This window comes from Eurypyga helias, unplaced genomic scaffold, assembly GCF_000690775.1.
Source record: "Eurypyga helias isolate BGI_N326 unplaced genomic scaffold, ASM69077v1 scaffold42022, whole genome shotgun sequence".
Taxonomy (NCBI): domain Eukaryota; kingdom Metazoa; phylum Chordata; class Aves; order Eurypygiformes; family Eurypygidae; genus Eurypyga; species Eurypyga helias.
The window spans coordinates 30,868-46,352 of record NW_010236184.1 but is presented as its reverse complement, the minus strand read 5'-3'; the positions used below and the strand labels follow the sequence as shown (position 1 = coordinate 46,352).

At 38.9% G+C, this 15,485-nt stretch overlaps 1 protein-coding gene across 2 annotated transcripts; it reads left to right on the top strand.

Moving 5' to 3' along the window:
- The first annotated feature begins 334 nt into the window (after positions 1-334).
- MED30 (mediator complex subunit 30) lies at positions 335-15,228 on the top strand. 2 transcript variants are annotated; one of them, XM_010146996.1, is made up of 4 exons: positions 335-528; positions 1,499-1,657; positions 3,976-4,086; positions 14,913-15,228. In XM_010146996.1, exons 1-4 carry the CDS (start codon positions 355-357, stop codon positions 15,006-15,008), a joined length of 540 nt encoding a protein of 179 aa, XP_010145298.1. In that variant the 5' UTR covers positions 335-354; the 3' UTR covers positions 15,009-15,228. The 2 variants fall into 2 exon arrangements, with proteins under 2 accessions (XP_010145298.1, XP_010145299.1); XM_010146997.1 differs by lacking the exon at positions 3,976-4,086 and having other exon boundaries at positions 355-528; positions 14,913-15,008.
- The last annotated feature ends 257 nt before the right edge of the window (positions 15,229-15,485 follow it).

The following is a 15,485-nucleotide window of genomic DNA, read 5'->3' as shown; positions in this document are numbered from 1 at the left end:
GCTGTGATTTTCACGTGTAGGAGCTGGGCAAAGGACCCTTTGAGGTCCCCTTGGGACCTGTCGGGGCTGGGTTACCCCGGTAACGCCTCTGAGGGGAAGGGGTGAGAGGAGCACTCCCAGTTCCACTGCCCAGCAAAGCTGTAGTGGGTAAGGGAGCAGTATCCATGCCAAAGGGTACGGCACTGGGCTGCCTATCCGTTGAAAAGTTTTGTCTTGGACCACAGCAGGGGAGATGGAGTTGTATAGCCACCATACAGAAGTTCGGTTATTATGACAAGCTCAAACAAGCAGTTAATCATTCCATCTTCACTTCTTTGTTCAGCTTGACCCTCTGGGACTGGCTAGCACCGAGAGATGTCAACCCCCCCTCTCGCTGGGGCAGGCATGCCCCCGGGTGCTTTCTCAGGGACCCAGGCTCAAGCAGCTAGGGAGGTAAATACAGCTTCGCTCTGTCGAATTGGCCAAGAAACTGTGCAGGACATTGTATTTCGAACCATGGAAATCTTCCAGTTACTGAGGAACATGCAGGTGAGAGAGAACTTTTTATCATCCCCAACTTCCCATGTTTTTACCACCAGCTGGGTTATATGTAGCTACAGGAGATAGCTAAGGGCATTTAAATACATAACTTGATAAAACCGCTTTGAAAAGAGGGATTGATTGGAGAAGTGAATACTAGTCTTAAGATATTTGCTTACTCCTGTAGATTAAGTAAAAATGGAGAAAAGTTAGAAACACTGAATTGTTATTGTGCCTGCAGTAAATATAGTCTAAATACACTTAATATCTCTGTTTTCCTTTATGAATAGTGAAGTTAGTTTATGTATCAGTTATGTTTCTTTCTTTTTGTTAAGATAGGGAAGTAATTTTAGAGGAATTTTCATTGATCTCTTTCTGTAATATTTTCCACCTAGAATCTTTTGACATTTCTTTTTGTTATTAAAGTGAACATAACACGTATTTGTGGCTGCTTACTGAGAAAACATACAAACATTTCTTGGTTTTCTCTTTTGAGAGCAGAAAATAATCACTCCCATTCCCTCTGTATTTTTATGATTCTGGCAGTTTTCTTCTGTAATTGTCTTAGGTATAGGCATATGTACTTAGAGTTCATTAACTTTGAATTCACTTTGATTGTGTCTCTGAATTGTGACGTGGGACTGAGACACAAAGTCTCAAAGTGTGTAATACTCCTAACAGAAAACAACAGCGTCATTCTTCAGCATTTTGAAGACATTCACTGAAAAGAGTTATAGAGGGATTGGCAGTGACCAAAGTGTAGAATACAGGGAGCTGTTTGACAGCAGTGATTTGGCACATCTGATGAGCAGAAAAAAACCAGGGTTTTCCTGCTAAAATAGGAATTTCAGTGAGGATAGTGGGATTGCCTTATTTTAAAATGTACAAAAACCCTTCTGATTTATTTTAGTTTATTATGTCATGTGACAGAAACTTTAATGTAATATTTTTAACATTTTGGGGTTTTGGTTCTCTTAAGTTACCGAATGGTGTTACTTACCATACTGGAACATATCAAGACAGACTGGGAAAGCTGCAGGAACATCTCCGTCAGCTATCAATACTCTTCAGAAAGCTGAGACTAGTCTATGACAAATGCAATGAAAACTGTGCTGGGCTCGATCCTGTTCCCATAGAAGTAAGTATCTTTGTTCATGTATAAATTACAAATCAGAGTGACCACTCACTGCTTAGCATATCATCCAATTCTCCTGAGTTTCAGGACACTCATAACAAGTTGTAAATGAGACTGGAATTGTTCAATGGACTGAGTTCTATTTATTATTTGGAGCTGGTTGAAGGATTGTTAAACTTTCACCTTAATGTCAACTGCTCGTATCAACCGAGAGGGATCCAATTTTGACATCAAACTTCATTTTAAATATTAGCCTTTTTCCTCAGGCTTCTTGGTACATTCACCAAGTCGTTTTCCCTAGAAAAAGAAGAGCTTAAGAGTCAGAGCAATTTTTTTTTTTTTTTTTTTTTTAAAGAAGTTCTTATAGTGCGAAAAAGTCTGCTTTAAGCGCTCACCTGCCAGCCTGGCTACTTGAGTAATATGCAATAGAAGTAATTCCCTTGCTCTGGCCATCAGTCTGTGCCTCTGTAGTTCCCTCACTCAGCTACCCTTAACCTGCTGAGCCGATGTGAACCAAACCTGAATGTGCAGTGGTGATGGAAATGCGAACAGCATAACATTTTCATTTATTTTTTCCTAATAAAAATGCTGTTCCTAGTAAAGTCAAAACTTCCCTTTTCCCCCTTCATAAGTTAAGCTTTTTCTAATTCCTAGTTATACTCTTAAAGCCTCTTTTGTGTTATGATCTGAGTTACTGCAGCTCTATGTGAACCAGAACTGTGACGTTCTTTAATTATGGACCTCTGGATTCTGTGGCAACTCTGTTAACAGACTTCTGATTGTCCACTGAGTTTTAATCATTTAAGCATTATATTTTATATTTTAATTTCTTCACTGCATAGGAATAAAGACATGAAGGAGCCCATTCTGTACAGGTCATTCTGAACTACTAATCTACCTCTGTCAGCAGTCACTACCACGTGTTTCAGAGAAAGGTATTCAGAAACCTTAGAGCAAGCAAGGGAGTAAGAGCTTCCCCATTGAAGCAATAAAACCTTTTTCATGGTTTGTTGACTTGTGTGCAATAGCTCAATTCTTGTCCCCTTTAAAAGCTTTTGATATGTCTTGTTTTTACATACGGTTGGGATGAGGTGGGGTCAGTCCCTTTGTTTTTTTTTCTCCTCCTTTTACCGGTTTTTTCCTGTTACCAGGATGAAAAAGAATCTCCACAGAGAAGATCCCTTTAAGCTTTTTTTAATGCCAGGTCTCACTGACACCTTATGCACAGCAGAGTTCTGTATCGATAGTTGGAATTCTTTTTTATCTACTCAGACTTTGTTACTCTGAAGTGAATAGAATGCCTACCCCCTCGTGTTTTATTAGTTAGGGTGAGAGTGGCATACCATTCCTCCTGGATCTGTTTTCATAGAATCATAGTATGGTTTGGGTTGGAAGGGACCTTAAAGATGATCTAATTATTTCAGCTTTCTAATTAGTGTCTTCTTGCTCATTTGCCTCAGTCACTAGTCTGTTGTTTCTCTGTAATGTGTATGTCAACAAGGATGTAATTTTGCTATCAACTTTAGTTTTTCTCAGTTCAGGACAGAAAAATCAACAATAGACTGTAGACCCTGTGCATGTAATGTATAAAGTGTTACAGCTTGTAAATGTTTTTGAAGCAGATATTAGTAGGTTGGGAGTGTTCTGACACAAACCCACATATTTGTTTTTGTACCTAGTACTGATGCTTTTTAATGAATTATTTTTTATTTTTTAAGAAAGAAACATACATTAATATTCATTTAGACAACCTTCATCAAAGAATTTTGGCTTTGTAGAAGAGCATACAGAAAAGATACCATACCATATGCCTGAGGAGATCACAGTGGGAAATTCTTACAGAAAAACTGTTTAGTACCTGTGGTCCTGGTCTTAAGAGCAGCCAAACAGAGGCTCATTAAAATAGCAAGTCATATTTAGGGTATTAACCAAGTAGCTGTGTAAAGCCCGTCATAATTGTGTTTGATATATCACTGAAATGCTTTATAGTAATGACAGCTTAGTGTTTGTGGTATTGCATAGTGTGGAATAGTACATTTTAAAATCACAGTCTACAGCGTTCAAAAATACAAGCATTACTTGTGATAAACATCTTAATGTAAAGACTGGATTCTGCCCAGAGTTTTGAAATTCCTTAGGTCTAGGCAAGGTAATATGTGGGATTGTGTCTTTTGACAACCATTTTCCTGGAGAACTGACTGAGGTCATTACAAGGCCTTTAAGTCTGAGGTGGTAAGCATCTCCTCTATTGGTTTTTCTTTTTGTTTGTGTTGTGGGTTTTGGGTTTTTTTTATAAGCTAATGTGGGGTTTTTTTTCACAGCAACTTATTCCGTATGTTGAAGAAGATGGCTCCAAGCACGATGATCGTGGTGCTGCAAGTCAGCTTCGTTTTGCTAGTGAAGAGAGAAGGGAAATCATGGAAGTCAATAAGGTAACAAAATTGAAATTAAGTTGTGTAAAACTGTCACTTTGTCGTTACAAAGATTAAATTTCTAGATGATTGTACCTGCTTGTAGTATAGTTATGCTTAACTCAATAGATATCGGCTGTACAGGTTGAGGTAAGGTGCCTGTTGAACTTGCTTCTCTTCAACACTTCCTTAGGCATTAAAAAAAACAGGTATTGAACATCAGATGTGTAAATATTATCACAATGATGTGAGTTGGTAAAGGGTTTGCAGGTCTACTTCCTTTATTTTGACAGTTTGAGGAAGACCATTCCTTTTGTTAGATGTAGCATTTAATGAATCTTGACACATTCAGAACAAAAAATGTGCTATGTATGATAAAGATGCTGTTAAATTATCAGTTTGAGTGGCAGAATGCAATTGAGTACAATTACAAAAGATGGATTCAAACCTAAAAATAAATATGCTGTAGTAAATGCTAATACAATGTTGAGATTAAAAATATATAGTTTTACAAGACCACAATTTTGAACACTGTTTCTTCAATCTGTGCAGTGCAGAGAGAGAATTAATTAAATATTTCCTTAGCTGTAATGTCTGCAAATGCTTGGTAAAAGGGGAAGGCATAATCTACAAAAATAGCTGAAGAAAGGAAATAAATGTGTGAAATGTTTCTTTATGGAAAGAATAGTTGGTGGATTTTCAGCTTTTAAAATATCTCTGGTATTTTTATTTGTCTTCAACAATCAGAGATGTGCTGAATTTCTCATAACCCATTTATTAAGAAAAATGCACGCGTATTGTACAGGAGAAAATGAGGACCACGTGAATTTAGAGAAAAGCAGTTGTCAGCTCTCCTGTCGTTTTCTTTCTGTGCAGTGCTGATGTAGCAGGGTTGTATACATTATATTGTATGTAATGTTGTATTGTGAATTTATGCACATTTATTTGCAATCTTTTAGTGTTAATAAGCTTGACTGTCCATATTTGCTGTGGTTTTGATAGTTTTATGAGATGTTGTTGCCCTTGTTGTTGTACTTGTATGCTAATATGCTTTTAAACCTCCTTGGAATGATCTTGTGGAAAGAATTTCAGAAATGTTTATGGTGAATTCTAAGCCTTCAAAAGGTTGAAGGTATTACAGGACCATTGCTAGCGGTTTGGTAATTATGAATATACACAGTCACTTAAATCTGACCTGAAATCCTGTATTTAGACTTAAATGCCTAGACCTTGTTTCCAGATTTTCCACAGTAAATCTTCAGAATCTCCAGTATTTTTGTGGACAAATACTTACTAACTGCTGCAAAAGAAATTCATACTTGTTTTTGAAAGTACATTAAACTTTTCCTTTTGTCTTTCACCAGCTGTATAAGCACATCCACTACCACTTTCAAACTTCAAATTTTAATATATTACAGATTTGGAAATGCTTTGGGTTTTTTTATGACTAGAAATAAAAAAATACTTATCTTTGGAAAGAAAAATCACTAGTATCAGGTTAATTGGTCTAATTTGTGACACTGGCTGCTGGTGTCGGATAGCCCTCTCTGATTCTTTGCTGGCACTCCTGACACATTTTCAGTCTGCTGTAGTGTGTAACATCCACCTCCAGCTCAATTTTCCTTAATTTATTTTGGCAAAAGTTCAGTAATGCAAAATGTTGATGAAGATGCCAGGGAAACCAACGAGACAGATGAAGCAGCTTTTTATATTCTTGACCCGCTACCTTTCTCCCTTCAGCTGGTTGTCCTGCTCTCACCTAGTCCTTTTTTCTGTGATAGGCAGTATCTTCTCAGTCTTGCATGTTACTGGTACCGAAAAAGGCATTATTCCAATAAGCTACACACTGTTGAGGCCCTTGAATTCTTTGACCTTTCATGGATCTATTAATTTTGCCCTCCTAGCTGTGTTATCCCAGCCGATCTGATCTCTTTAGTGGCTCTGGATGCATGTGTAACTCACTAACTACCCTGCACTGTGAAGCGCAACCAAAACTAGTAGATCATATAAATGTTGTGGGTCATATATTCTCACACAAAAACATCCCTCCTTGCAGGAACCACTGACTTGAAGCATAACAGCTCTACATTGCTACAGCAGTTGTCTGGGAAGGGGGCATCCTCAGAGGAGGAGGTGGGTGGGGAGCATCACCTGCTTACTATTCTCACCATCTCACTTACGGAGCAGAGGAATCTGTTGATGTAGCAGAGTTCCAAAATGCTGCAGTAGCTTTTCATACTGGTTTATTGTATGGTGACATCTTTTGGTCTTATTTATTAATTTATTTTGCTATATTGGATTTATCTTTCAGGTCAGAAAGTTTGATGTCCCCACCTTGGCTAAGAAGTAGTTGTCCATTAATTTAAATTATAGATCAGTTTACAATATAGTGAATCTCTGTCCTAGCAGTTCAGTAATACTTAGCAACTGTAGGTTTAAATAAAACCTATTGAGCCTAAAACCAAAAGGGATTCTTGCTAGCATTCTAAAAAGAATGCACCATTATTATAAAAAAACAAAGAAGCAAACAATTTATTAAGCACTGACTACCTCTACCTTTTGTACTAAACAGTTCTCTCCTGCAGTTCCCAAAAATGTTGTTTATTCCTTCTATCTGTATTTGTTTTTCAGGTTTGTGAATTGTTGAGGTGGTTGGGTATTTTCTGGAATAAATAATTTACTGTTCCAGAATCAGCATTTGCATTGGACTATTAATACAAGTCCTGATCCAGTTTGCAATGAACGTGATTACTATTTGCACCATTGGGAAGCTGTTATCAAAATTTCCATACTTGTCTTCGTATTTTTTGAGTCTGTAATGATCTATCTACAGGTTTCTTACCTTCTAAGTATAGCATCATCTATAATATTTTCAAGAGGTCAGGATCACCTTAGGTCCATGGTCTTGCAGTACCTTTGACAGGCTTACAACAGAAAATATAAAATCAGACTGAGAACACTTTAATCTGTGTTGCTGCCTTATCAGCATTTTTCTTTACTGCCTTTTTTTTAGAAATGGAGCAAATACAGCTTTGGGCTTTTGGCTGCTATAGGTCTGGTTTCAAATGAAGTGCTTAGGAAAACCATCCCATAATTAATAATCTCAGTACATGAGGATGAAAGTGAAATGATGTGAACTAGCATTAGGACATTTCAGATGACCCTTTAAAAATAATCGTGTTTGGTATTCTTAATTAATCTTCGCTAACTGGTTAACAGTGATCTTGCTAAGAGAAAAGTCAATCTACGTGACAAGCTTTTAAATTAAGTTGTTATGAGTTTAGCCCTGGGCTTTTTTGGTAGCGAAACCATTGTGTACTGCTGCTGATGTTGTTTAGGAAGAGGCCCTTAAAATGACAGCAATTTGCAATTAGCCTTTGTCTTTGGAGAACTTTGCCTGAAAACCACTTTTGACTATGCTGAAAACTTCTACTGCATTTAAACTGTCATGGATGCTATTTGCCTGTATTTTTGATCTGTTTTGTATTTGTAGACTCCTTTTTCACCCCAAATATTAAAGTGCTCCGAGGAACACTTTAACAGAGAGGAAGAGTTGTGTATTTGGACACCTTCTCAGCAGATTAATCTGCATTGGGTGCAGTTCCATCCTGGTTTGGGTAGCCAAACCGGCACTCTGCAGTGGTAGAATCATAGAGGGATTTAGGCTCAGTGGGAGGTCTGACAACTACCTGATTCAACCCTCAGCAAAAAGAAAGGCCAAGTGTCAAAATTAGATCCGGTTGCTCAGGCTCATATCCAGTAGCATTTTGAATATCTGTAAGGAAATTCTCCCCTTCCTGGGCCCTTCTTAAGTGTCTTTCAACTTTCACTGTGAAAGTTTCCTTAGTTACATTGGCGTTTTCATTGTTGCAACTCCAGGTCCACTGCCCCTCATCCTTTTGCTGTGTGTGTTCAAGAAGAGTCCGGCTTTGTCTTTTCCATGATATTCATTAGGTAGCTGAAGGCATCATTGCCATCCTGCCTCAGCCTTCTCTGCTTGAAACTGAACAAATCTAACTCTAATCATCTTGGTGGACTTCCACTAGACGTTCACTAGTATGTTAGTGTTTTCTATTGAGCCCAAAATTGGACAATTGTTCTCCAGAATCAAATAGGGGAGAATGACAGTTTCACTTGACCTGCAAGCTACACTCTCGCTAATACAGAGCAGTGGGCAGTTAGTCTTTGTTGTTGTTGCAGAAAGATCCACTGCTGACTCATGTTCAGCTTGTCAGAAAATTTCAAAAAGGACCTCAGGTCTTTTTCTGCAAATCTGCTTGCTATTCAGTCAGCCATCTGCCTGGGCTGTTGTAGGAGTTTATTCTGCTTTCAGATGCACTTTAATTGAAGTTCCTGAGATAGGTGTTGGCCTGCCGTTCCCACCTGTTGAGATCCCTCTGAAGTGGACATCCTACCACTGAGTATATTGACCACTTCTCCCAGTTTTCCATCGACCCTGTAATCCACCTATCCAACCACATCTCTCCAGCTTGGCTACAAAGATATTATGAGAGACTGGGTCAAAATCTTGACTAATACAAAAGTGAAGAAAATAGACCTGCTCTTCCCTTGGCCACACAGCTGGTCATTTCTCAATAGAAGGCTGTCCAGTTGGTCAGGCACAACACATCTTTGGTGAATCCAAGTTGACTGTTCCAGGTCACCTTATCATTCAATTCCTGTGACTGAATATGACTCCCAGAAGGATTTGCTGCATGGTCTTTCTGGGGTCTGGTGTTAGGCTGACCAGCCTGTAGTTTCCGTAGTCTTCTGGATCTCCCTTCTTGTTTTTCTTGAAGATGAGTTAGAGATGATTCCTTTTTCATCAGGAGCATCTCCCCGCCTGCTATAGAAGATGAGGTAGAGTGGTCTTGTCATCAGCCAGCTCTCTCAGTGCTCAGGGGCATTTTATCCATATAATAAAATAGTTCCTTTTCATTTTTCTATAAAATCTTGCATGCAAAATTTTCAAGTAGATATACTTCCTATAGCAAAACGACATTGTGGTTACAAGTTTGAGAAAAGCTAGGAAACACCAAACTTAAAGCTGTTCCTACAATCTCAGTTGTCCCCTTCTGTCCCCATATAAATACATATTATACAACCTTTATTACATTATCACATTTGGTTCCTCTTCCATCCCCTGTCCTGTCTGTGTTCCCTCCACACCCCTTTATTTCCTGGAAGAGTCCTTGAGCCATTCTGCTTTTGCTGCAAACTAGGCATTGTTTAGATTGAATCAGTATTGTGATAAATAAGATTATAAGAATCCTAGTTTATGTATTGCATAACTTGCATGGGTATATTGAATAAGGAGGGAGTTTGGGAATGAGAAGGAAGGATTTAATGTGATTAGTGATTAAGTAACTGAAGGCTGCTCTTGAGAACTGGATTTTTATCCTTGTCTCTGCCACAAAATGTCTCTGATAGTTGTTCATTCTTCCCCTTACAGTTGGTGATAGCTGTCCTTTGAGTATGTGGGAAGCTGTGAAAATACAAAGCTCAGTGGTGGACTCGAATCTTTGATGTCTTTGGACAAAGTTAGTAGGCACTCCAGTTTTACCCATAGTGTTCCTGTGATTTAGTTTGCCATCTGTAACGGAGGATCATACATCTGTGCAATTTTCCTGTTAAGAATGGGGATGTAACACTGAGGAGTGTGGTGGAGAAGCACCTTAGGGAATGGATAATTCCGTTACAAGCTACATAGCTCAGAGGATACTCAGTAAATAAGACCTGCGACTTCATCACTGAATGATAAATAATTGGTGTGAAGCAATCCTCCACCTATTTTAATGGACATATTTACTCCTCTTTGAACAACAGAGCAGTGGATACGTGAAATTGCTGTCTGGTTGACTATGTGACAAGTATTGAGCATGCAGTGGAGCTCAGGCTGTCACTGGTGCCTCTGCCTGTTTCAGGAACGAGAGTTATGCATGCAAATGAGAGTTATGCATGCAGAAAGAGCAGTTTTGCTTTCACCTGTTAGGTGAGGAGGGAGACAGAAAATTCAGTCTCTCATTTCCAGTAAGAATAGAACAGTTAAGCCTGTGAATGACATCAGGAAAAGCTGTAGTTATTAACAGTGAGTGTGCCCATGTTTAATTGCACTTAGGGTATTAGTGCTGAATACTCTTTATTCATTTAAAAAAACATTATGAATAGATGGATACGTGAATTTATGATGATGGAAAGTGGGCCTTGGTATCAAATGAGGAGCGATAAGTTAGAACATCACCTGGCAGCTTTAAGAGAGTTTGAGCAAACTGTTGAGGCATTTTTTTTCCTACTGTGTGCATAAAACATTGTAAATCTTTTGACTATAAAAGTAAGGGGAGGGGGGGGAAATCCCAAAAGGTGTTTCTACCACCTCAGAGATTTCATTATGAAGCACTCACTTAAAAAAAAGAACAGTATAAATTGCCAGGGCAGGCTGTGCTTATTCTCGCCTATCACAAACACTGTGTTTCTACAGAAATTTCTTGGATTTGACTTACATGGAAAAGCTGAGGCCATTATCCCTTCATAAGATTTTCAACAACCGCTTCCTGCAGCAGTTTTAATGGTCAGAAGGAGTAACATGCTTATGAAAAAGATGTTGCAGGTTCTCTCTGTAGTAGAGTCAATCAACAAAGTAAACGTAATTGTTTTAATTCTGCTGAGATTTATGCAGCAAAGTACTACTATTAATAATGTTGAATGCCTTATTAAGCTTAGATGTACTTCTGACCTGTGCTGTTGCCGTTCTTGAACAGGACAGGTAAAAACTATAGCTTGCACAGCATTCAGGAGAATGTAAGATTTTCAAGAGGGAAACTCCTCTTTGCTTAAGAGAAAATAAGAAAGAAGTGTCTATACAACATAGGCAAGTACTTTTGATGTTTTTACAGACATCAGTTGGAATATAATCTTGTTCTTCTACAGTGTTTACACTGTTATCTTTGCCTGAAGAAGGGACTTTTAACAAATGTAATGAGTGCAGCTTTCCAGTATCTGAAGGGGGCCTACAAGGGTGCTGGGAGAGGACTTTTTACAAGAGCCTGTAGTGATAGGACAAGGGGTAACGGGTACAAATTGAAAACAGGGAGGTTTAGATTAGATATCAGGAAGTTGTTCTTCACGGAGAGGGTGGTGAGGCACTGGAACAGGTTGCCCAGAGAAACTGTGGATGCCCCATCCCTGGAAGTGTTCAAGGCCAGGCTGGATGAGGCTTTGAGCAACCTGGTCTAGTGGAAGGTGTCCCTGCCCATGGCAGGGGGGGTGGAACTAGATGGTCTTTAAGGGCCCTTCCAACCCAAACCATACTATGATTCTATAATAACTCGGAGTGATGTTTAGGTTTTAAAATGTGAAAGATAGCTGAGCTTAAGATGAGGAAAGAGATGGGAACAGTGTGCAAAGGAAAGTTTTGATACATCTCTGATAGACAGTTGTGCCTTGGTCTAGACAGCACTGATTTCAAAGGAAATGGAAGTGAACCAAAACAGAGTTTAAGTCAAAAATTGACTCCAGTCAGAGTTGAAATTACTGTGACCTACCGAACCCAAAACTATATGAAACATGTCAAGTTCTTTATGGCATGTTCCTTGAAAGACAACTATTTATGGTTCTCCCACTTTGTTTTGTTCACGTGGGGTTTGTGCTTCTGCACGTGTTCTTATAAATGCCCTGCCTGACCTAAGGCTTCTACGATCTCATTGGTTGGGGGAAGGTGCAGTCCTTGCCAACTCCGTCATGCTGGTCATAGTGTCAGTCAAAATGGATCGTTAATCACACTGAAAATTCCTGTCACTAAAGAAGACACCTTAGGATTGGTTTCAAGTCGGATGACTTCTCTGACAGGGAGGGACTAGCAGAAACAGGCCTGTCATTTAGAAAGTGACTTTAGATCTCTTAAACTCAGTATGAACTGACTCATATGAGAGAGTTTTCCTGTGCTGTCTTAAAACAAAGTCAGAAGCTGTGGCATGTATGTGGGATGAAGTACCTTTTCTTGTTTCATACAACTGTTAATCCTGAGAAGCAGTGCAGAGTTCAGCTGAGTCCTTTCATGGGAGACAACTTGCAAGCAATCTGTTCAAACGAAAATTTGTCAGTGCTGCAGAAGCTGCTTACAGAACTTTCCCGTCCCCCAAGAAGGCCATTTCACTTGTCTTTCCAAGGTTAGACCTGAGTTGAGATGTTCTTACTGGTTCAGCAAAGTCTTAAGCAGAGGCCAGCACAGCCAGTGATGCAGAACCTACTAATTATGTAGTACTTTGTGGTGTGGACCACTGCCTGTCAGAGATTGGTAACACAGATCACTCCATGCATTTCAATTAGGAGACCATGCTCCCTGAAGTGAATTTTTTTTCCCCTCTACTCTTTTTGTCAGCCTAGCAATCCAGAGATGGTGCTTCATCTTGGATGATTTTCTGTCTCTAGGAAAAGTAGAATAGAAGAGCTAAGAAAATAGCTCTCCACTGAAGACAGGGATCTAAAATTATCTTTAGATAAATAAGGTAACAACAGTATACTTCTTGTCTTTACAGGCACTTGGAAAAGAAATGAAATCCAATTTGAAAGTTCCCTTGTCTAGCATCAAGTAAAGATCAAGCAATTTACAGTTTTGTAACACTTGCATAAGAAATGAAAACAGCTTTACAGAATGAGTCTTTTGGGATAACTTACGTGAAGTTCACGTCGGCATACCTGCATAACAGTATTTAACCATACAGTTAGACGTGGGTGTAGGGAGAACACAGTCTGCACATCAGAGGTTAATGGTTCTTCTTTCTGTCTGCGCCTTGAATAACCATCACTGACTCTTCAGCCTTCATTTCTACCGATGAAGGCTTTGAAAAATCGTGAGATGGCATGCCCCCAGTATCAGTGAGCGACAGCTTGCATTAAACTGGCAATTTTGATGTAACATGCATTGATTTCTCTGAGATTGAATGTTGAGGATGGCAAACAGAAATGTGTTTAAAAATGCCACAGGTATGAACATGCTTGTTTATCTCATCCCTCTTGTGCTTTCTCAAGCATCAAGGTCTTACCTTATGAGCTTTTGCAGGGAGACACTTGCAATTCTGTCATTTGGATGCTGTGGTTTCTCAGTTTTTTCTCTTGCCTTTAGGGGTTGAATCTCTACTGTACATTGTGAAGTCTTGGATTTGCAAATGGAAAAGAAAGAAGCATTTGATAAATACACACAGTTATCTTTAAAATACTTTTTACTCTGTCAAATGCTTCGTTAGAAATTCCGAGTTATTGTGCATGAACTGACCTACATCTGTTTTTACACCCTCCTCAGGAGTCTGGAATTGAGTGTTGTCCCTGCTTCCACGGAATGTGTCCACCAAAATCTGTTCAGGAATATTTCCCTTACTCAAATACTATGTTCCCCATGTAATCTAAGCCTAATTACCATATTACTTCAGGCCATTTTTACAGGTCTGATGATTCACTTCCTTTTTTCTCCGGACTTCTTTCCCAGCTGATCAGCTCGGCAACTTAAGAATGTTGGTGTGTTGTCTGCATCAAAATTCAGAAGACTGATTTTCAGGGTTATTGCTTCTTTTATTGCTTCCTTTTATTAGTGTTCCAGTTACGTTGGTTGTATGACTGTTCTGAGTCACCCTTTTAAAGTACTGCCATGTGTGTAGTGCAAATAACAAAGTTATATCTAACCTGAAATATTTTGAATCGTTTGTCTTCTTTTGCTGGTAGCAAATCTTTCCTGTGCTTTCAGTCTGCTTGGAACTCCAGACTTCCCTAATGAATCAGCATTTTCATCTCTAATGTGAGAAGGCTGATCTCTTACCAAATCAGAATGAAATGAAGTATATAGGGTTGGTAACAATACACAGCAACCTACATCTTGACAACTTTGATTTGAGCAGGAAAATTAATAAATTGGACAACAAATCTGTGTATTATTGTGAAGCATGAAAGGTTAGGGAGGCAGTGTGATGTCTTAGTGTGCTGACCTTTCTTACGTAAAGACACGGGATCACAGAACTGTTTAGGTTGGAAAAGACCTTTAAGAACATCAAGCCCAACCATAAACCCAACACTGTGAAGTCTGGCACTAAACCATGTCCCTGAGCACCTCATCCACACATCTCTCAAATACCTCCAGGAATGGTGACACCGCCACTTCCCTGGGCAGCCTGTTCCCATGCCTGACAGCCCTTTCCGTGAAGAAATGTTTCATAATATTCAATCTAAACCTTCCCTGGCATAACTTGAGGCCATTTCCTCTCTTGCTGTTCTTCTGTTCCTTCAAATGCTTCTGCAGTTTGCAAAAACAAATACTTCATTTTAAAGAATTTGGCTTCCTTGGAAATAACTGTTTCAAGACAGGACCCCTTAGCACATCCAGGTTGACGTACATAGACAGGAAAAGCTTGATTGGCCTCACCAGTACCTTGCGCTTTGTTCAAACATCTACCTCCTGTTAATCACTCATTTTTCTGTCCACCCAAGTTACACAACGTATATTCACATAAATTTACCTGTTCCCCAAAATCTTTCTTCTTACTTCAAGTGCTAGCTTTTGGATTTTGGGAAGAGAGGACTGATCCCCACAGCCTCCAGTTTTTGAAGAGATCAAGTGTTTTGATAAAAAGACTGCTGTGCAAAAGAAACAGCATTCCCCCTCTAGCAATGGTCCTTAACTTTTGGGGCTTTCTTGTATTTTTAGAGTGTGCTTTCAAGAGTCTGCGTTATCCCACTAATACTGCTCATGGACAACTGAGAAAAAGGTCCATATAGCATTTCATAACGCTAACTTTTGCTGAATTTCTGAGTGTGCTGTTTGAACTGGTCACAAAAAAACTTCTAATAAACTCTTCCCACAGAAACTGAAACAGAAGAATCAGCAGCTGAAGCAGATCATGGATCAGTTACGGAATCTTATTTGGGACATAAATGCTATGTTGGCAATGCGGAACTGAACAATGAAAATCAAACTCTGTAACTGGAAAAGATACAAATTTGTTTGGATATACAAACAAATTCTTCTTTTGAAGAAGTGACACAGTTTCCCACAACCATATTTCAGTAATGTTTGAAAAGTCTTCAAGATTAAAATGCTGGGTTTTGTAATAACTTAAATGGTGTTGGCTTTGTTTTTATGAGAGATTCATCCTACATGTTTTACCTGAGTGATCCTCCAGGCAGAATATAATACAGCCTAAGTAACTGACAATAATAATTTGGATTGCTGTGCAAATGGAGCTTTTTATAAGTGAAGCTGGTTTGGATATTTTTTTTTAATAATACAATTAACACTGTTTTAAAAACATGTGTTTGCGTGTCATTCTGCAGTGCAAACCACTGCTGCAGACAGAAGTTGCAATACAAAAAAGTCCCTCTAATAAGCTACAGGACTGAAGTAAATGATTGAATACTACAATGCAATATTTTCCCCA

What these genes read in the sequence shown, in the direction of transcription:
- MED30 (XM_010146996.1), top strand. Translation starts at nt 355, where the DNA reads ATGTCAACCCCCCCTCTCGCTGGGGCAGGCATGCCCCCGGGTGCTTTC. An exon ending in AGTTACTGAGGAACATGCAG is followed by an intron (nt 529 to 1,498) that starts GTGAGAGAGAAC and finishes GGTTCTCTTAAG; the next exon opens with TTACCGAATGGTGTTACTTA. An exon ending in TCGATCCTGTTCCCATAGAA is followed by an intron (nt 1,658 to 3,975) that starts GTAAGTATCTTT and finishes TTTTTTTCACAG; the next exon opens with CAACTTATTCCGTATGTTGA.